Here is a 22,581-nt window from a genome sequence, read left to right as displayed (position 1 = left end):
ATAGTGCATCTACTGTTGCTTGTGTATGATTAATAAACTATAATTAACTGTTGAGTTATTTGAGTAAACTGAGAGGAGTAAACATTTTTCGAGGTGGCCACGAGCCCGCCCACGCCTAAAAAAGTAAGACTTCGTTATGCGTGGGCGAAGGTCAGCTGGATCACGTGACGTACGCAAATAAATCCTCGAGTACCTTCCCCTCCAGCCTGTTGGAGAGCTGAGGAGAGAGTGACTGGAACGAGGACCCAAAAGAAGAAAAGAAGGACTAGCTGGCGACTGTTTCTCCAATCACCGATAGGACGATGACTGGGATTAAAGAAGACAAAGCTTTCTCGGAGCAATTTGAAGTCAAGGAGGACCTTGGAAAGTAAGTTAAAGTTGTCCTTTGATTTAGGGCCACCGTTAACCTATTCCCTCTTCTCTCTTCACTTATAGGGGAGCATTTAGCATCGTTAGGAAGGTCGTACACACTTCTAGTGGTGTCGACTATGCTGCTAAGATCATAAACACCAAGAGGCTCAGTGCTAGAGGTAATGAATCCCTGCCTGCAAGGCTTTCCACTGCAACTGTCTTGGTACTAATCAAAGTCCTGAGCCTTTGTTGCATTCTTTGCTATCAAAGTTATTCTAATATATGTGTGTGTGTGTGTTTTGACTGTCATTCATGTACTACATGTTGTGGGGGATGAATGTTCAAATGCATTCAGATTGACTTGATCAAGGAAATGCTTTTCTGGCATTTAATGATCATACTTAGTGTAGTTGTTGTATAGACCTTGTGCCGATTTGTTTTTGTTGCAAGGAAAAGTAAAGTATAGCTTCCTTTAGTAATGTTGCCACTCATCCCTATCTCTCTCTCTTCTTTTTCTCTCTTGTAGATCTTCAAAAGCTCGAAAGAGAAGTCAAGATATGTAGGATGCTTCAGCATAACAACATTGGTAATAATAATGGACCGATTGTATCTTCTCACTTCACTCCCCTCTCTCTCTTTCTCTTTCCATTCATAGTACGGCTTCACAACGTTTTTCAAGAAGGACATGTGCGATACATGATATTTGACTTGTGAGTAGTAATCTGTACCAATCAATCATCCAATAATAATAGTAACAGTAACAAAATTAACAACAACAATGATAATAATAATAATGATAATAATAATGGTTATTTCTTTTTTGAAGAGCAGCTGCTCCGCATATTTTGAAATTATGTTGTTGTTTTCTTTAGAATTACATGTACATTACATGTAGCCATCCAGCTTGTATTATTAATATAACATTGTGTGCATGTACATGAAGCCATGATACTTCTAGTATGAAAATAATGCAATTCCATGTTGAATGTGCAATACATGTGTACATTTTTTATTTTATTTACATGTACTTGTTATAATGTCGTGTTGTTTGGATGGCTGCAGAGATTGTTTGGCTCGTTGAATGCTTCTACTATGAAAAATATTAATGCACCCCATTACAAATTGACAATACGTCATTGTTGCGATCACACTTATAATTTTTTTCTCTTTCCTCCTCCTCTTTGTTTAGGATTACTGGCGGGGAGTTATTTGACGATATTGTTGCCAGGGAGTTTTACTCTGAGAAAGATGCTAGCTCTTGCATCCAGCAAATCCTTGACAGCGTTAGCTACTGCCACAAAATGGGGATCATTCACAGGGATATAAAGGTAAGAGAGAGTGAGGGAGAGAGAGAGAGGGAGGGAGGGAGAGAGGGAGGGAGGGAGAGAGAGTGAGGGAGAGAGGGAGAGAGAATGAGGGAGAGAGAGAGAGAGGAGGAAGGGAGGGAGGGAGAGAGAGAATGAAGTACATGTAAAGGGCTAGATTCAATTACAATGTATTATATTCTCTTTTATTTTATAGCCTGAGAACTTGCTATTGTCTTCAAAGAAACCAGGCGCCTCGGTTAAACTGGCAGACTTTGGATTAGCCGTTGAGACTGAAAAGAAGAAACATTATTATGGTGAGTTGAGTTTCTTTAAATATTTGACATAACACGAACCTATTGGCTTTCTAAAAGTCCTGACGAGGGAGAGAGAGAAGTGGGAGAGGGTCAAAACAAAGGGGGGGGGAGAATTTCTTATAATATTATACATGTACATTGACTCTTGACTATAAGCAATATACAATGTTGATATGCAAATATGCTCGTGTGTACATGCTCCTGTTAACGTTTATATGCACTAGCAATAAAGGGAGAGGGAGTGTCTGTGTTCTTACAGACTTGTTCTTACAACAACAACGGATAAGTGTTTACTTCTGTCCTGTACTATTGTAAGCAGTTAGCAGCTGGAGGATGTTGAATCTACTTCACGTTCCGCAAAGGACAACTTACCTAAAGAAACCACTGCTGATAACTAGTGATGAGGATTGATAGCGTTCTCCAGGGAGTACTTACCTAACAAAGCCACATGTTGATAGAATAATGAGCATTGATAGCGTTCCGCTAATAATGAACATTGACAGCGTTCCGCGAAAGACCACTTATCTAAAACCCCAAACTTGTTAAAAGAGGCTAGCATTTTCCGGAGAGGGTCAGAAATTTTTTTGACTGGTCATGTGTGTAATAAAGCAATCTGGTTGGTCGATTCAAACTTGGTAGAATAGCAGTTGTTGCCTAAGTGTTAACGTGAGCAACGTGAGCAGCCTCTTAAATGTTAGGGAGGTAGTGTATATGTACATGTATATGTATGTCATATTCCTAGTATTAAGTTAAAAATTGTATGACTGCTGCTATAGTATTACTTTCATGTCTCTTAATGAAATTTACTGAGCATGCAATGTATCAAGTTCATAATATAGGTGTGTACACACTAGAAGCCATTACATTATAAATCATTTGAAGGAAATATTAGCAAAAAATTTGAGCACAAGTTCATGAGCCTACTACTAGCATTAAACTATTGATAGTACTTTATGTATCACACCCAAGTATTTGGTATAATGATACTTTTTTATGGAGCAGCCTGTATTATTAAATTTTTCTTTCAGGGTTTGCTGGTACCCCTGGGTATCTCTCTCCTGAGGTTCTACGTAAGGAACCTTACGATAAAGCTGTGGATCTGTGGGCTTGCGGCGTTGTCCTGTACATCCTCTTGGTTGGGTATCCTCCTTTCTGGGACGACGACCAGTCTAAGATGTTTGAGCAAATAAAGCAAGGAAGATATGAGGTAGGGGGGGGGGAGAGGGAGGGAGGGAGGGGAAAAGAGAGAGGGGGAGAGTGATAAAGACAAGATATTAAGAGTAGGGGGAGAGAAAAGAAAGAACAAAGGTGTAGCTTCAGCTGATGCTGGATGACACAGTTGCCCTTATATGGTAAATAAATTAAATCAGGAAATGGAAGTGGAACAACAATTGTCTAGTACTTCTATTGAGCAATAATATTTACATTCTACAAATTCACTTTGTTTACAATGGAGAAGAGGGAGCATGCTCCACCTGTCTCTACCACACCCATTATTATTAATAAATTATTAATGAATGTTTTTGTAGTATCTGAGTCCTGAATGGGATTCGGTAACTGACGAGGTTAAGAAGCTGATTGATGGCATGTTAACTATGGATCCTGATAAGCGCATCACTGCTGAGCAAGCACTGTCACACCCTTGGATTAAAGTAATTGACACTCTCTATTCTACATGTATACATTTCACTGTTACATGTACATGTACATGTATATTACATGTACATGTACTGTACTACTAATTCTAAATTTGTTTTGCATATGCAATACATGTACTTATACATGCATTTGTGTTGAACCTGTTGTACTGATGCCTCCCCTCTCTCTCCCCCTCCTTCTCTCTCTCCCCCTCCCTCTCTCTCTCCCTCTCTCTCTCCCTCTCTCTCTCCCTCTCCCCCTCCCTCTCTCTCTCCCTCTCTCTCTCTCCCTCTCTCTCCCCCCTCTCTCTCCCCCCTCTTTCTCCCCCCTCTCTCTCTCTCTCTAGAATCGTGACAAGGTTGCTTCCATGATGCACAGGCAGGAGACCATTGCTGGTCTCAAGAGGTTTAACGCTCGAAGGAAACTCAAGGCAGCCATGCACACTGCAATGATAATCTCCAGAAGATCATCAGCATTCAGTAATCACCATACAGTGCCCAATCTAATGTATTACAATATTACTCTGTAGTAAGACCTACTGGAAGCCCATCCACCAGTTCCTCTAATCTTGCGTCCCCGCCCACCAATCCTGAAAACCTTACACTAATTGAGGAGGCAGACACTTGTGCCACTCCTACTTCTAATGCTACGCTGTTGCCTAGCAACCCTGATAGCAATGGAGGTAGGCAATGTTGAACATGTATTTGTGACTAGTATTACTCATCCTCATTTCTTCTCTCCATTAATTGTTTCCTTTTGTCTTCCTCGTGCTTTCTTTTCCTCTCTCTCTCTTTCTCTCTCTCTCTCCCCCCTCTCTCTTTAGGCCAATATTCACCTGAGGAGAAGGAGATCATAGATATTACCCAGCTCCTCTTGAACAGCATTGGGCAGAAAGACTTTGCTGACTACAGGTAAAACAAGAGTGTCATTCCTCATCTTCATGTTCCCTCCCCCTCCCTCTCTCTCCCTTTAGTAAAAGGTGCAGTGAAGGAATGACAAGTTTTGAACCTGAAGCTTGTTCACAGATGGTGACTGGCCTTGACTTTCACAAATTTTATTTTGACAACAGTAAGTAATATAATTATTGCAATACATTCATGTACATGTACATGTACATGTACATGTACATGCTACGATTCATTCGCAATACAAAAAATACTCCAATATCTGCCCTAGAAACACTTCCAGCTGCTGTCACATATTTAAAATCCCTCCCTCCAACAGTTTTTATAATTATTATTATGTGTACTACTACCTAAGTACCTGTGTGTAATACTCTCCTATTCTTTACAGTGAAGGCCAACACGCCCACACAGAACAATATCCTGAAGCCAAAGGTTCACATGCTTTCCGAAGGTGTTGCTTGCATAGCATACACTCGCTTAACACAATCTATAGACAAGTGAGTTGATAACTTAGTAATTTAGACTTGCTCAAGTATGTAATCATTTATTGCATTCTTGGAGTAGTTTGATACACTCGCCCTTTGCCAAATGTTATTGTAGTGAATGCACTAAAGCCTTTGATATGCGGCTAACGAGATTAGTCCGTATTGTTTGAAGTCGAGAACAGTATACTTCTGGTTATCTCAGGATATTTAGCTTAGCTGCTATAGCGCTTAGTATCCTGAGATATACTAACAAAGTATCCTAGATGACTATATATATTATTTTAAAACTATTAGAGATAGACATAAATAAATATCTGTCTTATTAATATAATACCTATTTTATTTTTTTATATAGTCAAGGTACTCCGTACAGTCAAGTCTCAAATGAGACTCGTGTCTGGAAGAAGCTCAATGATGAGTGGAAGTGTGTCCATTTTCATCGCTCTTCCCAGTAGTAGCCAGGGATCACACAAGTGACGTAGCATATTATCATTAGGATATTATTGGAATATTTTTGGGATACTTAACTTTTAACTAGTTTTGTTACAATAATAATTATTTTTCATTATTTTCGTCGTCAATATTCACTTTACATCTAATAATTTTATTCTTTTTTTTTGTCGTTTTCTGTTTCTCATGTTTATTTGTTTTTAACTTTTAGTTCTGTAGAATTAATAATAATGTCTATTATTATTAATTTTTAAAAAGTTTAGTTTTAGAATTTGAGTCAATAGCTACCTATAAGCGTGACGGCTCCACCCAAAAATAGAAATAATTGTAAAAATAAATTATGTTACAATTTTTGTAGATTTGTTTGCAGCTAATTTACACCCTCTAGGTGTAGATTGAGGTTAGCTTGTTCATACAACTACACTAGCAGGTAATTGACAAAAATTTATTTTATAAATTTTGATTAACAAAAATTGTAGAAATAGAGAGAGAGAGAGAGGAGATGAGCATATTATAAATGATGGAATCATTATTAATTGAACCAGTCCTTTAATAAATATGATGTGAAGGTCGTGGTTGATCATAATATCTACAAAAGCAAAATTATTTTATTGATTGGTAAAAGTGCACACACAGGGTATCAATATGTATTTTAAAATGCAATAAATACTGAGGGTGATTTTAGAGCCATTTTTTGAAAAAACCCAAAAGGCTTTGCCTTTTTCAATAATAGTACCCATTTTTAAATAAGTGATAACTCAAAAAATTGAAGTTGGAATCAGCTCAAACTTTCTACATGGCATAAGGACATCAATATGCATCAAAAATGTAATAAAAATTGAGCCATTCTTGGAAAAAACCATGGGCTATAGTACAGGGAATTTACACTGTGTAATAATAGGTTAATTACTTTGATTATAAGTCCAGCTGCTACAGTGTTACCAGCATAACGGAGCATGAACCTCCCAAGGTCCTTGCAATCACTGTAGAGCTCCAAACTGAGAGGACGACTGATCTCTATCTCAACTATAGCAGAACTATTCTTAGTAAGACACCTAAAAAATTTAAAAAATAACAAAAAAAGAATCTACATTGTACGTGCACATATAAATACAAATGGTTGAAGCAGAAAAGCTCTTAAACTGATTCTTATACTTCAGGTGCTTTCAATTCTAACCTTGGTTTCTTTCTTATTACGTCGCCTGATGTCTTGCTTACTTGACTCAAAAGCTTCTTAATGACAGCTGGCTCACTCACTGACTGGTAATGGAATATAACCTGGAGAGAAAGGAGGGAGAAAGTATAGGGATAGAGCATATAATGAGAGCTAACTGGATAGCCAGCTGTGATTGGTAGCTCGATATTAAAGATGATGATCCTTGCCCTCACTAAACTAGTGATGCTAACAGGAGCTTCAGGAGAGCACAGGACACTACCCAAACTGAGAGAGAAAATAAAGAATAAATAAATAAATAAACGAATAAATAAATAAGTAAACGAATAAATAAATAAATAAATAAATAAGATTACATGTATTTGTTTGTATGCTAAACATACGCTAGCTTGGTTTGGTCGATTCCAATCAGTGTCAACACAACTTGATCTCCAGCTACAGCCCAAGCACTGATATCATCTCCACCGAATATAGCTTCATAGTAATAGAAATAAAACTAACTTAGACACACCTTCTTTATCATAAAAAACAATGACCTCCTTCCTTGCTCTCTCTCTCTTTCTCTCTTCATCTTTTCTTTTCTCTTGCTCTCTCTCCTTCTCTTCCCCCCCCCTCTCTCTCTCTCTTACTCTTGACTGAAGTCAGTTCATTTGCAGGTACCACTAGTACAGTCTCTCCAGACTGGACATAACCTGATTCAATCTTACCAGCTACACAAATACCCGCCCCTTGACCTAATAATAATTAATAATAGTGATCCATTAGCACGCAATTACTGAGAGTTAAAAACCACAAAATTTATGTAGTACCAAAAATTAAAAATAATGTATCATGCTACCTTTAAATATATCGGCTATGCAACATCTGAAAGGCTTCTCAACTGGTCTTGGAGGAGGCCTAAACCTATCTACAAAAGAAATAATAATAAAATAATAATAATATTATTCATAATTATAACAAACCAATAGATTGAGCTAGTGAAGGTCCCTTGTACCACGAATCAGTTAGCGTTGATGTCAAATTATCTCCAGTCATGCCACTGCATGGTACGTAGGTAATGTCACCTTCCTATATGTAGCCAATACAGACTAATGAAAGGAATTAAGAGCTTGTTTCATTGTAACCTTGTATCCTCCTTGTTTTAAAAATGATTTCAATTTCGTCACTATCTCATCAAATCTCTCCCTTGACCAACTGACCTAAATATTACATAAATTAATAATAATAATAATAAATTATAATATAATTGATATAATTTATGAGTTAAAATTCAAAAACTCACCGTGTCCATCTTATTGATGGCGACTACCAGTTGCGTTACGCCGAGTGAGCGAACAAGTAAAGCGTGTTCTCTTGTCTGTCCACCTGATTCAAAGCCTGACTCAAATGAGCCGATTGTAGCATCAACAACAAGAACAGCAACATCAGCCTATGAGAGAACATATAGGGCAAATGTACTCGTGTATAATCCATTTGAAATGTGATTTAAAATGACCATAACTCAAAAAATTTAAGTCTGAATCAGCTCAAACTTTCTATATAGCATTAGGGCATCAATATGTATCAGAAAATGTAATAAAAATTGGAGGTGATTTCGGAGCCATTTTTTGGAAAAAACCATGGGCTATAGCGTTGGGTATTTTTCCGAAATTGGCCTATTTTTAAAAATGTTCATAACTCAAAAAATTTAAGTCGAAATCAGCTCAAACTTTCTATATAGCATAAGGACATCAATATGTATCAGAAAATGTAATAAAAATTGGGGGTGATTTCAGAGCCATTTTTTGGAAAAAACCATGGGCTATATAGCCTTGGGTATTTTTCAAAATTTTGGCATTTTCTTAAAATGGCCATAACATAAAAATTTTAAGTCAGAATCAGCTCAAACTTTCTACATAGCATAAGGGCATCAATAATGTATCAGAAAATGCAATAAAAATTGGGGGTCATTTCGGAGCCATTTTTTGAAAAAAAACCATGGGCTATAGCCTTGGGTATTTTTCCGAAATTGGCCTATTTTTTAAAATGTTCATAACTCGAAAAATTTAAGTCGAAATCAGCTCAAACTTTCTATATAGCATAAGGGCATCAATATGTATCAGAAAATGCAATAAAAATTGGGGGTGATTTCGGAGCCATTTTTTGGAAAAAACCATGGGCTATAGCACAGGGTATTTTCTCCAAAATTGGCCTATTTCTTAAAATGCTTATAACTCAAAAAAACGTAAGTTGGAATCAGCTCAAACTTTCTACATGGCATAAGGCCATTAATATGTATCAGAAGTATAACCTGAGCTGCTCCAGTGATCATGTTTGGTATAAAGTCCCTGTGTCCAGGAGCATCCAACAAATGAATCTTGAGATGCTCCGTCTCAAACTGCTGCTGGGCAATATCCATTGTAATGCCTCTGAGAGCGAGAAAAAGTAGAGAAAAAGAGATAAAGTATGTATAAGTCTGATTAGAAATGGTGTACAAAAAAGAAATGCTACATGTGTACATGTACATATACATGTGCATGTACATGTATATGTCATTCACCTGTTCCGCTCCTCTCCGGTTTCATCCAGTATCCATGCGTAAAGAAACGATGCCTTACCAAGTTTCTGCGAGTCTGTCTCATACCTTTAATAAGATAAGAATAACAAGCAATAGTATTACTGTCAATATCAGAGGTAGTATAGGATTAGACTGGGAAGTATTGTACTTGTGCATGGTCCGTTTGGAGACGTGACCTAACAGGAAGAGAAGGTGACCCATCAGTGTGCTCTTACCAGCATCAACATGACCTAAAGAAGAAAGAGAGGGAGGGAGAGAGAGAGAGGGAGGGAGAGAGAGAGAGGGAGGGAGAGAGAGAGAGGGAGGGAGAGAGAGAGAGGGAGGGAGAGGGAGGGAGAGAGAGGGAGGGAGGGAGAGAGGGAGGGAGAGAGGGAGGGAGAGAGGGAGGGAGAGAGGGAGGGAGAGAGGGAGGGAGGGAGAGGGAGGAGAGGGAGGGAGGGAGAGGGAGGGAGAGAGGGAGGGAGAGAGAGGGAGAGAGAGAGAGAGAGAGAGAAGGTAGCAAAGAGATAGAGGGAGGTAGATACCTATTACTACAAGATTGATGGTCGGTTTCTCTGATTCCTGTCTCTTCTTATACTCACTTAAAACATCAATCTAAGTCACAACAACAACAATAACAACAACAATAACAGGAGGTCAAGCCAACAATCACATACTAAATGTAATTGCTTTCCTTTTAATGAACTCCGAGTCAGCTGAGGTTGCCTAATGGGTGTGGTTGTTGGTGTGCTCCGCCCAGGAAGAACAGATGGTGAGGGAGATCTAGCAGGACTGGAGCTAAAGAGAGAGAGAGAGAGATATATGAAAGAAAGGAAAAATAGACTAACTCTATATTGCTGCGATGATGAGTAATAAAGCCCATCTTTGTATTGGATTGAGATTGCTTGATAGTAACAGTCTCAACTGGAGCAGTTGCTATGAAAGACAATCACACATTAAACACGCACATACACTGTATAAGTAAATGTAAGCCTAATACAGGTTGTTAAATGTGGAGTATGTATAACTTTTTCATTTATTGTATAAAATAAAGTGAAAAATTAAGCATTAAAAAACACTACATGTAAATTATAACTGCTAAATTCTTATAAAGCTACTTGTGAAATATTTTAGACTGTTCAGTTAGGATTAGTTCATCCGGGGATGGAGTACTGAAATTAAACCTTGGCTCTAAAAAATACTGTTCTTTTAATCTTGACATAACTTTATCCGTGATTCCCTGCAATGACGATCTGTTGCCTTGACGACAGATGACCACACCCACTCCTGACATTGGTTTAGCACTTGGAGGATTGACAAGTGAAAGAGAAGGAGAAGAAAGATGAGATGATTCAAGTGCAGATTTTTTGGTATCACTTTGAGGAGCTTTACGTAATAAAACTGACAAGTCGACAAATCCTTGCCCTTTATCTCGTTCCTTAGCTAAACCAATATTTTCCTTTACCAATTCTCCTAAACTAGGAGGCCCAGTAGATGGTGTCTTCATTAATTCTCCTAAACTAGGAGGCCCAGAAGATGATGTCTTCATTAATTCTCCTAAACTAGGAGGCCCAGCAGATGATGTTTTCATTAATTCTCCTAAACTAGTAGGCCCAGAAGATGATGTCTTCATTAATTCTCCTAAACTAGGAGGTCCAGTAGATGATGTCTTCATTAATTCTCCTAAACTAGGAGGCCCAGTAGATGATGTCTTCATTAATTCTCCTAAACTAGGAGGCCCAGTAGATGGTGTCTTCATTAATTCTCCTAAACTAGGAGGTCCAGTAGATGATGTCTTCATTAATTCTCCTAAACTAGGAGGTCCAGCAGATGATGTCTTCATTAATTCTCCTAAACTAGGAGGCCCAGCAGATGATGTCTTCATTAATTCTCCTAAACTAGGAGGCCCAGAAGATGATGTCTTCATTAATTCTCCTAAACTAGGAGGCCCAGAAGATGATGTCTTCATTAATTCTCCTAAGCTAGGAGGCCCAGCAGATGATGTCTTCATTAATTCTCCTAAGCTAGGAGGCCCAGAAGATGATGTCTTCATTAATTCTCCTAAACTAGTAGGCCCAGAAGATGATGTCTTCATTAATTCTCCTAAACTAGTAGGCCCAGAAGATGATGTCTTCATTAATTCTCCTAAACTAGGAGGCCCAGAAGATGGTGTCTTCATTAATTCTCCTAAGCTAGGAGGCCCAGTAGATGGTGTCTTCATTAATTCTCCTAAACTAGGAGGCCCAGTAGATGGTGTCTTCATTAATTCTCCTAAACTAGGAGGCCCAGAAGATGGTGTCTTCATCAATTCTCCTAAACTAGGAGGACAAGTAGATATTTTTGTCGGATTTTCACGTGATTTTGCAAGTGATATGAAATCACTCCCACTTTTAGCAGACGCCATTGAAGCAACAGTACAATTAGGTATAAATAATACATTAGAGTCTTACCTTACCAAGAAGAAGAGAAACAAATATAGTTATGATGAAATAAAACACGCAAATAGTGATGAGGTAAACATACAAATAAAGATATTTTAATAAATTTTAACAACAATAATAATTTAACATTTACCTTTATCCGGCTTCTTTATTGAAGGTTCACTTCTTAGATATTGAGAGGGCAGTGCCGGTTGAGAGGGTTGATTTGGTTGAGTAGGTGCTCCACTTGCTCCAGCTGATGATGGCAACTTTTCTGACTGCGTCTCAAGTGGGTGTGGCTTCATATAACTGCTTAGAGCGATCCCAGTATTACCGTGTGGATACATAAACTGAGCTAGAGAAAGAGAGACATGATATCAAGTGTTTCTATACATCACATACACTAACTTACAAGCAGTAGCGGGTGATATTGCAACCTCATCCTCGAAAGAGCGGCCATAAATGTCACCGAAATCTCTCTCTAGAAAGAAAAACATTATAAGATTATGCTTAGAAGTAAGCAAATACCTTCATCAAAGTCTAGCCTCCTTACATTCCTGTGTCTAGCCATTATGAGAGGATGACAAGAGAGGAAAGAAAAGAACAAGTAATGTATGAAAAGGAGGCCATTTTTATGATACCACGCCTTCTATTAATAAACTAGCTCCACCCCGGAGTGATTTTTATTAATTTATTTTTTTGCTGGGAACAAAAAATTATTATTGTAAAAAATCAAATGTTTAATAAACAGAGGCAAACTAAAAACGAGTATATAATACACCGGTGCTTATAAAAGTACAATTCTATTATTATCAGTATCACACACATAAAGGGTTCCATCTCTGCGGTCAATGGCAATCCCACTTGGATCGTAAAAGCTTTCTTCAGTTCTTCCTTTCCCACCAAAGCTCCTCACAAACTGACCATCAGTCTTGTAAATAGATATGCGATTGATTGCAGAACTCTTGACGCTAAATATAGGTGCTGTTACTTCAGTGATATAAATGTAGCCAAAAGTATCAATGGTGAGAGAAGAAGGGCGACTCAGGCCTTCATAACTAAGACGGGTAGGAGAAGCTCCTATTCTAGAAAGAGGTTTATGATCAATGGCAGAGTAGACATCAATACAACTGGAGCCATTATTCACTATGTATAATTTATCTGAGTTGAATTCCATACCCATGGGTTCATCAAAAGTACCCAAGGAAGAGCCTTTCTTTCCAAACTCAGTGACTCTTGTCAGAGTCATTTCACTTAAGACTACAATCCTGTGATTATCAGTGTCTGCTACATATATCTGCTTGGTCATTGGGTTTATAGCAACTCCAGTTGGATTACTGAACAGATTACGCTTATATCCTTTCTTTTCTCCACCTGCAGTTTCAATCACATTACCACTCAGTGTTTCTATTAGTCTAACAGAATGCTTATCAGTAACAATGAAATAAGCTTCATCATCAGTAAGAGCAATGCCATGAGGATCTGTGAATTTAATATCACATGAAACTCTGCCAGAGTCATCAATAAATTCAATGCTGTTTGAGCCTTGGTTAACGACGATCAAGGTGTTATTTTTCGTGATTGCTATTCCAATTGGTTTCTTAAGACTCTTTATTTCTTTTAGAGGTCTGCCTCTCATATAAGGGGAAGGATGTGCAATAAAAGTAATGGGTTCTTGGGCTGTCAACATGTCATCAGTTGTAATGGTTAGCAGTTGTTCCCCGCGATCGACAGGAACCATCTCAAAAGAATGAGAGAAACCTTGTACTTTTCCAAAGTCACAAACAGTGGTAGTGGTATTTCCAGTATCACAAGAGGTCAAAGTACATTGTATGGAAGGAGTTGAATCATATGGAGGATGAGAAGGATTAAAAAAGACTGTAAAAGTAGAAGGCAGACCAGCCATAACAAGGGGGTCATGTCCCACAGAGTAACTAGGACTACTCTTGGGGAAAAGATAACCAATATTTTGAGAACTACTGACTAAGGAAGAATTTCTAACAAATTTCACGTTTGCCTTTTCTTTAGGTTTAAAATCCTTTTTTTTCATCATGCATGTAGCTGAATGGATCTGCTTTAAGATTTCTGTCTTCTTTGACAAAAGTTGACAGCACGAACTGGTGCTAAGCTTGTGTTCCACTTCTTCTTGGATCCCAACGAAAGTCTTTAACATTTCGTCAGATTCTTGTCGCTGCTGCATTGCTATTTCCATTTTTTTGTCAAATATTTCATCGAGTTGGACTAATTTTTGCTGCGTTGCTTTTCGAATTGCATCAATAATTTCGTCCGATACTATAACTATCTCTTCTCTTATTTGTTCCTTCTGCTTGAGAATGTCACTCTCTACTTGAAGCAAGACTTCCCTATCAGCCGCCATGTCTTCTGTTCTCACCCTTAGACGAATGAGAGATTTTTTGAGTGCTTCTAAATGATTAGCGTACGAGACTTGAATATTGTGATATTTGTGACCTTGATGAGTTGTAGCAGCCATTTGATATGTGAGAAGCTCGTGGCACTTCTCACAGTAGAAATGATAATCTTCTTCCCCTTCTGTCCTCTCTACGGCATCTTTTAGTGACTTTAAGACAAAGGCAATGACATATTGAGAAGCTCCACCTTCTGGAACAGCAGTCTCTGCTCTGCAAACAGGACATTCAAAGACCATTTTTCCATCAGATATAGACTCTAGGCAATGTAGACAAAAGGAGTGACCACAAGGTATGGTCCTTGGATCTTTATAATCATCAAAACAGACAGAGCATGTCAGCAGCTCAGAAATATCAGCATTGGCCCTAGCCGCCATTTTGAACATTCAAGAAGGTGTGGTTAGAATATGCCAAACCACACCTACTTTAATTTTCCAAGATGTCTTGAAACTAAAAAAAATGAAAAATTAAGTTAACTAAAAACGAGTGCTCCTGACTGTATAATACACCAATGCTTATAAAAGTACAATTCTATTATTATCAGTATCACACACATAAAGGGTTCCATCTCTGCGGTCAATGGCAATCCCACTTGGATCGTAAAAGCTTTCTTCAGTTCTTCCTTTCCCACCAAAGCTCCTCACAAACTGACCATCAGTTTTGTAGATAGATATGCGACTGATTGCATTACTCTTGAAGCTAAATATAGGTGCTGTCACTTCAGTGATATACATGTAGCCAAAAGCATCAATGGTGAGGGAAGAAGGGCAACTCAGACCTTCATAACTAAGAGGGCTAGGAGAAGCTCCTATTCTAAAAAGAGGATTATGATCAATGGCAGAGTAGACATCAATACAACTGGAGCCATTATTCACTATGTATAATTTATCTGTGTTGAATTCCATACCCATGGGTTCATCAAAAGTACCCGAGGAAGAGCCTTTCTTTCCAAACTCAGTGACTCTTGTTAGAGCCATTTCATTTAAGACTACAATCCTGTGATTATCAGTGTCTGCTACATATATCTGCTTGGTCATTGGGTTTATAGCAACACCAGTCGGATTATTGAACAGATTACGCTTATATCCTTTCTTTTCTCCACCTGCAATTGCAATCACATTTCCACTCTGCTTCTTTATCAGCCTTACAGAATGCTTATCAGTAACAACGAAATAAGCTTCATCATCAGTAAGAGCAATGCCATGAGGATCCGTAAATTTAATATCTCTTGAAACTCTGCCAGTATCATTAATGAACTCAATGCTGTTTGAGCCTTGGTTAACAACAATCAAGCCTCCATTTTTCGTAATTGCTATTCCAATTGGTTTCTTAAGATTCTTTATTTCTTTTAGAGGTCTGCCTCTCATATGAGGGGAAGGATGAGCAATAAAAGTATCGTGCTTTTGGGCTGTCAACATGTCATCAGTTGTAATAGTTAGCAGTTGTTCCCCGCGATCGATAGGAACCACCTCAAAAGAATGAGAGAAACCTTGTACCTTTCCAACGTCACAAACAGTGGTAGTGGCATTTCTAGTATCGCAAGAGGTCAAAGTACATTTTATGGGAGGAGATGAATCATATGGAGGATACAAAGGACTAAAGGAGACTGTAAAAGTAGAAGGCCGACCAGCCATAATGACGGGGTCATGTTTTACAGAGTATCTAGGACTACTCTTGGGGAAAAGATAGCCAATATTTTGAGAACAACTGACCAAGGAAGAATTCCTAACAAACTTCCCGTTTGCCTTTTCTTTAGGTTTAAAATTCTTTTCTTTTGTCATGGCGGAATGGATCTGCTCTGAGATTTCTTTCTTCTTTGACAAAAGCTGACAGCACGAACTGGTGCTAAGCTTGTGTTCCACTTCTTCTTGGATGCCAACAAAAGTCTTTAACATTTCATCAGATTCTTGTCGCTGCTGCGTTGCTGTCTCCATTTTTTTGTCAAATATTTTGTCAAGTTGGGCTAATTTTTGCTGCGTTGCTTTTCGAACTGCATTAATAATTTCATCCGATACTGTAACTATCTCTTCTCTTATTTGTTCTTTCTGCTTGAGAATGTCACTCTCCACTTGAAGCAAGACTTCCCTATCAGCCGCCACGTCTTCTGTTCTCGCCCTTAGACAAATGAGAGATTTTTTGAGTGCTTCTAAATGATTAGCGTACGAGACTTGAATATTGTGATATTTGTGACCTTGATGAGTTGTAGCAGCCGTTTGATATGTGAGAAGCTCGCGGCACTTCTCACAGTAGAAATGATACTCTTCCTCCCCTTCTGTCCTCTCTACAGCATCTTTTAGTGACTTCAAGGCAAAGGTAATGATATATTGAGACACTCCGCCTTCAGGAACAGCAGTCTCTGTCCTGCAGACAGGACATTCAAAGACCATCTTTCCATCAGATATAGACTCTAGGCAACGTAAACAAAAGGAGTGACCACAAGATATAGTCCTTGGATCTTTATAATCATCAAAACAGACAGAGCACGTCAGGATTTCAGAAATATCAGCATTTGCCCTAGCCGCCATTTTGAACAATTAAAGAAGGTGTGGTTAGGATATGTCACGCCTACAGAACCACACCTACTTTCATTTTCCAACATGTCTGGACAATGTCAAAGACGTCCTGGTCTTATGGGAATGCTCATGAGTTTCGTATCTCCTCCTCAATTCACGGCCTCTCCGTGGCTCTTCTCTCTTCTATACGTCTCGGTGTGCGGGCTCTTTCTTTTCAAGATGCGTTTGAGTCCAGACAAGGCAAATCGTGTCATTTTCAAAGCCCTCCCTTTCGGAATACTCTTTGGTGCTGCTGCCTCCCGTCTCGCTGACGGCAAAGTACTCTCCATTAAAAACCCTGATTTTCTCCCAAGGGTCTACACGCTAGGAGGCGGGATGGTATTTTATTGCATGAGCTGGGTGTATCTTGAGTTTGGCTCTCTCGTTGGTTATGGTTACATTAGCTACATAGTCGCACTGGGTATTTTCATTTACGGGTTTAGCTCAAGTTTTCAACTCTACAAGGACTACGCTAACGCCGATTATGCAGTACTTGGTGTCCTCTTGCTTCTCTCAGTCCTCGTATTCCTGTATGTATTGTCCCGGATACCAACCTGGTATGTACCCCTTCTCCTCGCACAGTTGGTCTTACTGAGTACTCTTGTATCCATTCAATTTTCGCTTCTCTCAAGGAAGGAGATACCAATGCTTTATTTGGGCACTATTGGCAGTGTATTTCTTTATGTTTCTGATGTCCTGAGGGCTATTGGAACCTGGCGCATTCCTTTCAAGCATTATGATACCATTTGCATGGGATTGAGCTACGCAGCTATGTTGCTCCTCTTTAATTCCACCATGGTGATTTAGAGACTTGAATTGTTTTTGTACGGGGATAGAGTAATTCTGTTTTCTTTGAAACTATATATAAGCCCTTTTGTTTTCTTTTAATTGTTGTTAAATTCATTTTGACCATTAATTTAATTTTAATGGATTTTGTAATTTTAATTTGAGCCACACCCTCTTTCAGCTATAGGGCGGATCTTGTCCAGTTTCAGCGAGTTCTTTCAGTCAATTTTCACAATGTATCCTTCCATTCAAATCTGTTCAGTGCTCTATGGCTCACTGTGTGGCTTATATCTCTTTTATGCAGTCAAAAGCAACAGGAGTCCACTTTTTAAAGTGATTTTTAGAGTCCTACCACTCCTCTCTCTCATAGCAATCATGACATACCTGGATCAGTACAAGCCCATAGAGAACACCACACAATATTACTTCATGAAAATGAACAAAACAGTCTGGGCGATACTGTTTGTAGTGATAGGGGATGTCTACATCTACTGCAAAATGTCACTTTACAAGATGATTTCAATCATTGTAGCCTATGGTTTTCTCATTTGCATTTTTTCATTTGATGGTCAGATCATCCCGTACATCACAGTGTCTGAGATAATATCACTTCACCTGTTTGGATTCGTTTCTGCTCTTGCTGCAATTTACTCTCTTCAGAAGCTAAAGAGAGATATTTTCTTTTCCCTGATGTTAATGCAAGTTTTGTTATCAATGCTGATATCGTGGTTTTCTGTTACATTGATTCAGTTAAATGGGGCAACATTTCATGGGGCTTTGGGTGTGTTTGGTGCCTCAATGTTTTATGTAGGGGAACTGGTAGTGCTGGTGACTAGCTCAAGGAGAGGGAAAATTACTTTTGACATACTCGACTCTCCAATTCTGACTGTAACCAACTATGCTGGGTTTTATTGTATTATTGTCTCACTTTTATTGGAATAAAAGAAATGTTTTTTACACAATTTTATGGTCCTGCCACGCCCATTAGGCTTAAAGTGTAGTGGGCTAAAATTCGAATCTTGTCTCAGATCTCAGACTCAGTTGGATTTGTGAAGGCTGCTATAGTACCCAAACTAAAAGATGGAGACAGTTCACCAGATTGCATCTCTTGTCTACGGTGCTCTCAGCTGCTTTTACTTGTTCTTCATAATAAGGAGCAACTACCGCCATCTTAAAGCACTCTTCAAAATACTGCCCCTCTTTGCACTACTGTTCTGCCTCATCTCTGTTAGTATGAAATACGCTGCTCCTTTTAACATAAAGTCTCCATACTACGTTCAGAAACTCTCCATGGTAACAATGGGTGTTATATTCTCTCTAATGGGTGACATATATCTCTGCTATAAATCGCTTTTTATGTATGGGATCTTGTCCTTTGCAGTTGCTCAAGGCTTTTATGCCTTCACTTTTTCTGATGAAGGCTTCCTCTTTACTCAAGTCCGTTCTCCAGAGCTAATCAGCCTTCTTTGTATTGGTTGTATCTCTATTGCCATATACGCTTATCTTGTTTCAAAGATGACGTGTGGCCTATCAGTCCTTGCCTTGATTTACACAATCCTCATAACGTTGATGGCGTGGTCTGCTGTTATGCAAGTACAGAAATATGTCTCTGTGGTTACACTGGCTGGTGGTGTGGGGGCTTGTCTTTTCTATGTTTCCGATGTGACGATCTCGATGAATTTGTGGAGAGGACCTCTTTCGAGTTTTCTTGCTAAAGAGTTTGTCATGATCACTTATTACGCAGCACAGCTCCTGATAGTCTTTTCACACATTTACAATGATTGACACATTTGTGAACTGGATTATTTTTCATATACTTATTTTTTGACAATGTAACAATCATTGTAATTATAAATGTACTTTACACAAACTAACAAAGTATTTAAAAAAAACTATTAATCAATCATTCGTTTGTTGCAACTTGCAAGGTACTAGTTTTTGTTGGGGCAGTGGGTCTCGGTGGTCTGGCTGGAAGAGTATTAGAGCGTGAAGGTACTGGTGGTGCTGGACGTCTGTTAAAACAAGTGGCAGAATTATATCAATTATTGAGTGTGTTGACTATCATACCTTGGAGATTCAGTTGATACAGGTATAGGGGAATTATTACCACCTGGGCTGCTAGTACTATTCAATACAATTAAAAGTATGCTTTTAATGTACATACAATAAAATCAATAGAGCAACAAAGCATATATACAGTAGTCCAACTATACCTAGCAGCTCTGGTTATTTTAGCTTGTTTCCCTGTGTTTGTGTTAGAGTTGACATCTGTGTGATGGCTGTTCCTAGCAATGCTTGACGTTGGTTTTGAGTTTGCCATAGGAAGAGGATCAGAGCCGGTAGCATATTGTCTTTGAGTAGTTATATAGTGGTATGGACACCACATTATATTACCCTAAAAAATGATTAGTACTATAATAGTTATGTGAATGCTTGAATTCATACCTCGGGCCCTCTAATTGGCCTTATAGAAGATATTGTGAAGTAAAACGATAAAAGCCATGTCTTTATGTAAATAAATAATTAAGTTTTACCATTGCACAAAGCAATACCTTTATTCTTTCTTTTATTCTTTCAAACAAAGATGGTTTTTTAGCTCCAGCTCTATCATTTTCTTGAGCCATACTTCCAGTAATAACATCCACTTCTTTGGCATCCTAAAATGTGTTACTTTACATTGTTTTTATAACAATGAGTATTGATCTACTTTTGCAGCTGTTAGCCTTGAGCCCTCAATAGTAGCTCCTTTGTCTCCCCATTGAACTTTCATTGGCGTTATTCCACCAGATCCCCTTCCTCCATAATAAGATGCATCAACCGTTGACCACTTTTGAGGTGGAGTTGGATCAGCTGGCGTTTCAGGATCAGCCTTTTTTGGCAATGAAATAATTTTCTATAGTAGCCAAAATTAATGTATAAAATTGGCAAAATATTAATTAGAACCTACTCCAGTTAGCAAAGGTATAAAAAACCACAATGCAAGCAAAGCAATGAGTATTAGAAGAGCCAGCATGCTAAATGTCAGGCCAACTGCCAAGCCAGCATTTGGAGACTATTTGAAAAATGTTATCAGTATATCTAACCATTTTTATGCATACTGTTCCTGTGGTAGGCGTACAATCTTGAGCTGATATTGTAACATTGCTTGAAATGAATGAAATTCCATTAAGTGTCACTTGAAGCAAAATGTCCCTATATTGCTGTTACATAGCAGTCTATAGTGTAACTTACTACTTACTGTGAAGTTTCGAAATTCGGCAAAGAACAGACTATTCTGTCATATTGTATATTGCCCACTGGTTTAGTAACTATACACATTAATAAAGTATTATAATAATTGGACTAATAAAATTAATCTTACTTTCAAATTGTGTCTCGTTGTATATAAAACGACAAGCAGTGGAATTAGAATTGAAAGTGTTAGTGAATCCTTGTCCAGTCAGTGTTGTTGTCAGCCCCTCTTGATTAGTGCATATTTGGGTAGGATTAGCTCCTAATATCTCAATGCATGTGTCATTGATGACCTATATTGTGTACATGCATGTACATACATGCAGGTAAATGCATGCAGTGTGCAATCAAAGTATGAGCTTTTTGTAAGTCAATGAATGTACCGGCACCTGATTTATAATTGTTGTCAAATATTGGAAGTCACTACCAATAAACAATTCTTTCTCATCAGTCACCAGACCAAGCAACTATTGATAGCAATAGAATAACAATATAATTTATTTCTGTAAATTTTTTGGTTATATTTTTACCTGCTCTCTGTTTGCATTAGCAATGCCTATAGCAAAAATTGATCCTCCTTTTTGACGAATTTTAGAAGCCTATTATACATTTATGCACTCCACATTAGGCTCAGTAATTCAGATGTTTGCTCACTTCATTAATAGTTGCTGTTTGATCACCTATTTCCCCATCGGTAAGTATCAGCACAACACTTGCCGTATCACCTCCAAGACTATCCATTTGATTATTGACCTGTATAATATTAATACTCATTATTATTATCAAGTAATCTCTGTGGGGTTATACCATGCTTAGTCCAGGGGATAGGTTTGTTCCTCCACCAACAGTGTGAGACTCAAGTCTTTTAATACCAGTTTCTATTTGTGTTCTGTATTTATATAAATGATTATTCCGTAACACGCTCAAATTTACCTATTTGATGTTAGGTCAAGAAGTATGAGACTATTAGATGCAAATGTGATAAATGACAGTCGGAAATTTGGGCTGGAAGGAAGATTCGTATATTAATTAAATATTATAGCTAAAATCTATCTATAGTAGGCATACTTCACAAAATTGACTGATACATTTTTCACGAAAGGAACTATTTCAGTTGCAAAGTTTCCACCGACACTACCAGAACTATAGATAACACATTATTATGATATGTAAAGTAAAGCTGATAGTTTACAAGTGCATAGCAAGACTGTTTGTGCATAACCAGTTGCAGCTAACCTGTCCAATACAAAGTAGAAATCAAAGATACCTCTGCATTGTGGGACATCGCTGTCAACTTGCCCATTAACTGTGATGGCAGGAGAGAGCAAAAACAAGAAGCATAGTACCTGGAACATTTCTGCAATATCAGATCTAGGGTGGAGCTGGCTGCTAACTAGCTACGCAAAGTATCACGTGATACCACACCATAACCGGACCGGTACCTCACGAAACATCGATACTAGATCGATCTAACATCTACGAACTACTACTAACACCTGTGGGACTACAGGTGTGACAAGATCATAGGTTACGTAGTCTATAATATCTCTCCATTCTCTTGAAACATCATTTGACTTTTCATTTCTTTTGCTCTCAGTCATAGTTTCGATGGGGTTAAGAGGCCAGTTGCTCTTCCTTTTCCTCTGCTTTCATTATTCCTGGTCGAATGATTCTGTATTCGAAGTGCGATGGGATAGCTCTGGAACCTCAGAGATAAGGTTATTTGTATGTATTTGTGTGTGAGAGAGAAAGACTGTTCTGCCTGTTTAAAAAACATGAGTTCTATATAATGTATCAATATTAATTTTGTGATTGCATGCACATACCGTTCAGTTTTGAGACGTGTGGCTGGAAGACACGAAGATCTGGGCACTAATAACAATATTGAGTTATACATGCATTGTCACACATCTTAGCTAGGGCTTACCCTCTCTGGGATAGTTATGCTTGTGATTTTATATACTTGGGGAAACTAACGCCTTTCTCCCTACAGTAATCATTTCGAT

General features: G+C 38.3%; 7 protein-coding genes across 10 annotated transcripts in view; 3 read left to right on the top strand and 4 right to left on the bottom strand.

Annotated features, from left to right (window-relative positions):
- Window positions 1–166: 166 nt before the first annotated feature.
- On the top strand, window positions 167–5,715 carry LOC100632395 (calcium/calmodulin-dependent protein kinase type II delta chain-like). Its single transcript, XM_003383344.3, has 14 exons — window positions 167–367; window positions 436–530; window positions 878–937; window positions 1,007–1,061; window positions 1,541–1,679; window positions 1,873–1,972; window positions 3,001–3,179; window positions 3,502–3,624; window positions 3,957–4,089; window positions 4,140–4,292; window positions 4,434–4,521; window positions 4,584–4,678; window positions 4,904–5,012; window positions 5,356–5,715. The coding sequence occupies exons 1-14, from the start codon at window positions 303–305 to the stop codon at window positions 5,453–5,455; spliced, it is 1,494 nt and encodes a 497-aa protein (XP_003383392.1). The 5' UTR covers window positions 167–302; the 3' UTR covers window positions 5,456–5,715.
- A 217-nt stretch (window positions 5,716–5,932) lies between these two features.
- On the bottom strand, window positions 5,933–12,225 carry LOC100638160 (HBS1-like protein). Of its 2 annotated transcripts, XM_011411250.2 has the most exons (19): window positions 12,109–12,225; window positions 11,993–12,061; window positions 11,735–11,935; window positions 10,009–10,096; window positions 9,838–9,958; window positions 9,706–9,775; window positions 9,330–9,411; window positions 9,164–9,247; window positions 8,915–9,032; window positions 7,907–8,053; window positions 7,749–7,823; window positions 7,587–7,692; window positions 7,463–7,531; window positions 7,254–7,358; window positions 7,008–7,098; window positions 6,783–6,891; window positions 6,628–6,728; window positions 6,361–6,505; window positions 5,933–6,039 (listed from the first exon to the last, which is right to left on the bottom strand). In XM_011411250.2, the coding sequence occupies exons 1-19, from the start codon at window positions 12,149–12,151 to the stop codon at window positions 6,031–6,033; spliced, it is 1,833 nt and encodes a 610-aa protein (XP_011409552.2). In that variant the 5' UTR covers window positions 12,152–12,225; the 3' UTR covers window positions 5,933–6,030. The 2 variants fall into 2 exon arrangements, with proteins under 2 accessions (XP_011409552.2, XP_019860783.1); XM_020005224.1 differs by lacking the exons at window positions 5,933–6,039; window positions 6,361–6,505; window positions 6,628–6,728; ... (11 more) ...; window positions 9,838–9,958; window positions 10,009–10,096 and adding an exon at window positions 10,185–11,605.
- Window positions 12,226–12,367: 142 nt separating this feature from the next.
- Window positions 12,368–14,383, bottom strand: LOC105316417 (tripartite motif-containing protein 3-like). Its single transcript, XM_011411278.1, has one exon. The coding sequence runs from the start codon at window positions 14,381–14,383 to the stop codon at window positions 12,368–12,370; it is 2,016 nt and encodes a 671-aa protein (XP_011409580.1).
- A 78-nt stretch (window positions 14,384–14,461) lies between these two features.
- LOC105316416 (tripartite motif-containing protein 3-like) lies at window positions 14,462–16,545 on the bottom strand. Its single transcript, XM_011411277.2, has one exon. The coding sequence runs from the start codon at window positions 16,529–16,531 to the stop codon at window positions 14,522–14,524; it is 2,010 nt and encodes a 669-aa protein (XP_011409579.1). The 5' UTR covers window positions 16,532–16,545; the 3' UTR covers window positions 14,462–14,521.
- A 1,775-nt stretch (window positions 16,546–18,320) lies between these two features.
- On the top strand, window positions 18,321–19,150 carry LOC105316415 (lysoplasmalogenase-like protein TMEM86A). Its single transcript, XM_011411276.2, has one exon. It carries the CDS (start codon window positions 18,425–18,427, stop codon window positions 19,127–19,129), a length of 705 nt encoding a protein of 234 aa, XP_011409578.1. The 5' UTR covers window positions 18,321–18,424; the 3' UTR covers window positions 19,130–19,150.
- Window positions 19,151–19,161: 11 nt separating this feature from the next.
- Window positions 19,162–21,967, bottom strand: LOC105316414 (anthrax toxin receptor 2-like). The gene is made up of 17 exons (XM_020005149.1): window positions 21,812–21,967; window positions 21,644–21,718; window positions 21,509–21,580; window positions 21,383–21,464; window positions 21,230–21,328; window positions 21,106–21,174; window positions 20,965–21,042; window positions 20,706–20,868; window positions 20,583–20,652; window positions 20,443–20,536; window positions 20,292–20,396; window positions 20,052–20,237; window positions 19,897–20,001; window positions 19,790–19,849; window positions 19,558–19,739; window positions 19,412–19,468; window positions 19,162–19,356 (listed from the first exon to the last, which is right to left on the bottom strand). The coding sequence occupies exons 1-17, from the start codon at window positions 21,928–21,930 to the stop codon at window positions 19,248–19,250; spliced, it is 1,725 nt and encodes a 574-aa protein (XP_019860708.1). The 5' UTR covers window positions 21,931–21,967; the 3' UTR covers window positions 19,162–19,247.
- Window positions 21,968–22,025: 58 nt separating this feature from the next.
- The window catches only part of LOC100638033 (mucin-3A-like), a 7,373-nt gene continuing 6,817 nt past the window's right edge, over window positions 22,026–22,581 (top strand). For 2 of the 3 annotated variants that reach the window (XM_020005131.1, XM_020005126.1), the window contains exon 1: window positions 22,026–22,293. In XM_020005131.1, coding sequence (XP_019860690.1) covers window positions 22,184–22,293 — 110 coding nt within the window. In that variant the 5' untranslated portion in view covers window positions 22,026–22,183. The remainder of the gene's footprint in view (window positions 22,294–22,581) is intronic. The other variant, XM_003383388.3, reaches the window with a different exon arrangement.

This window comes from Amphimedon queenslandica, unplaced genomic scaffold (genome assembly GCF_000090795.2).
Source record: "Amphimedon queenslandica unplaced genomic scaffold, v1.1 AMPQUscaffold_13511, whole genome shotgun sequence".
Taxonomy (NCBI): domain Eukaryota; kingdom Metazoa; phylum Porifera; class Demospongiae; order Haplosclerida; family Niphatidae; genus Amphimedon; species Amphimedon queenslandica.
This window is presented reverse-complemented; position numbering and strand designations above follow the sequence as displayed.

Bases quoted from the DNA above. Each gene is read 5' to 3' on its own strand.
- LOC100632395 (XM_003383344.3), top strand. From the start codon at position 303: ATGACTGGGATTAAAGAAGACAAAGCTTTCTCGGAGCAATTTGAAGTC. The intron at 3,625-3,956 runs GTAATTGACACT...CTCTCTCTCTAG, and splicing joins TGTCACACCCTTGGATTAAA to AATCGTGACAAGGTTGCTTC. The intron at 4,679-4,903 runs GTAAGTAATATA...TATTCTTTACAG, and splicing joins CAAATTTTATTTTGACAACA to TGAAGGCCAACACGCCCACA.
- LOC100638160 (XM_011411250.2), bottom strand. From the start codon at position 12,151: ATGGCTAGACACAGGAATGTAAGGAGGCTAGACTTTGATGAAG. The intron at 12,062-12,108 runs GTATTTGCTTAC...TTTTCTTTCTAG, and splicing joins GAGGCTAGACTTTGATGAAG to AGAGAGATTTCGGTGACATT. The intron at 7,693-7,748 runs GTTACAATGAAA...GGCTACATATAG, and splicing joins TAAAACAAGGAGGATACAAG to GAAGGTGACATTACCTACGT.
- LOC105316417 (XM_011411278.1), bottom strand. From the start codon at position 14,383: ATGGCGGCTAGGGCCAATGCTGATATTTCTGAGCTGCTGACATGCTCT.
- LOC105316416 (XM_011411277.2), bottom strand. From the start codon at position 16,531: ATGGCGGCTAGGGCAAATGCTGATATTTCTGAAATCCTGACGTGCTCT.
- LOC105316415 (XM_011411276.2), top strand. From the start codon at position 18,425: ATGGAGACAGTTCACCAGATTGCATCTCTTGTCTACGGTGCTCTCAGC.
- LOC105316414 (XM_020005149.1), bottom strand. From the start codon at position 21,930: ATGTTCCAGGTACTATGCTTCTTGTTTTTGCTCTCTCCTGCCATCACA. The intron at 21,719-21,811 runs GTTAGCTGCAAC...TGTTATCTATAG, and splicing joins TTCTACTTTGTATTGGACAG to TTCTGGTAGTGTCGGTGGAA. The intron at 21,581-21,643 runs GTATGCCTACTA...TCTTCCTTCCAG, and splicing joins GTATCAGTCAATTTTGTGAA to CCCAAATTTCCGACTGTCAT.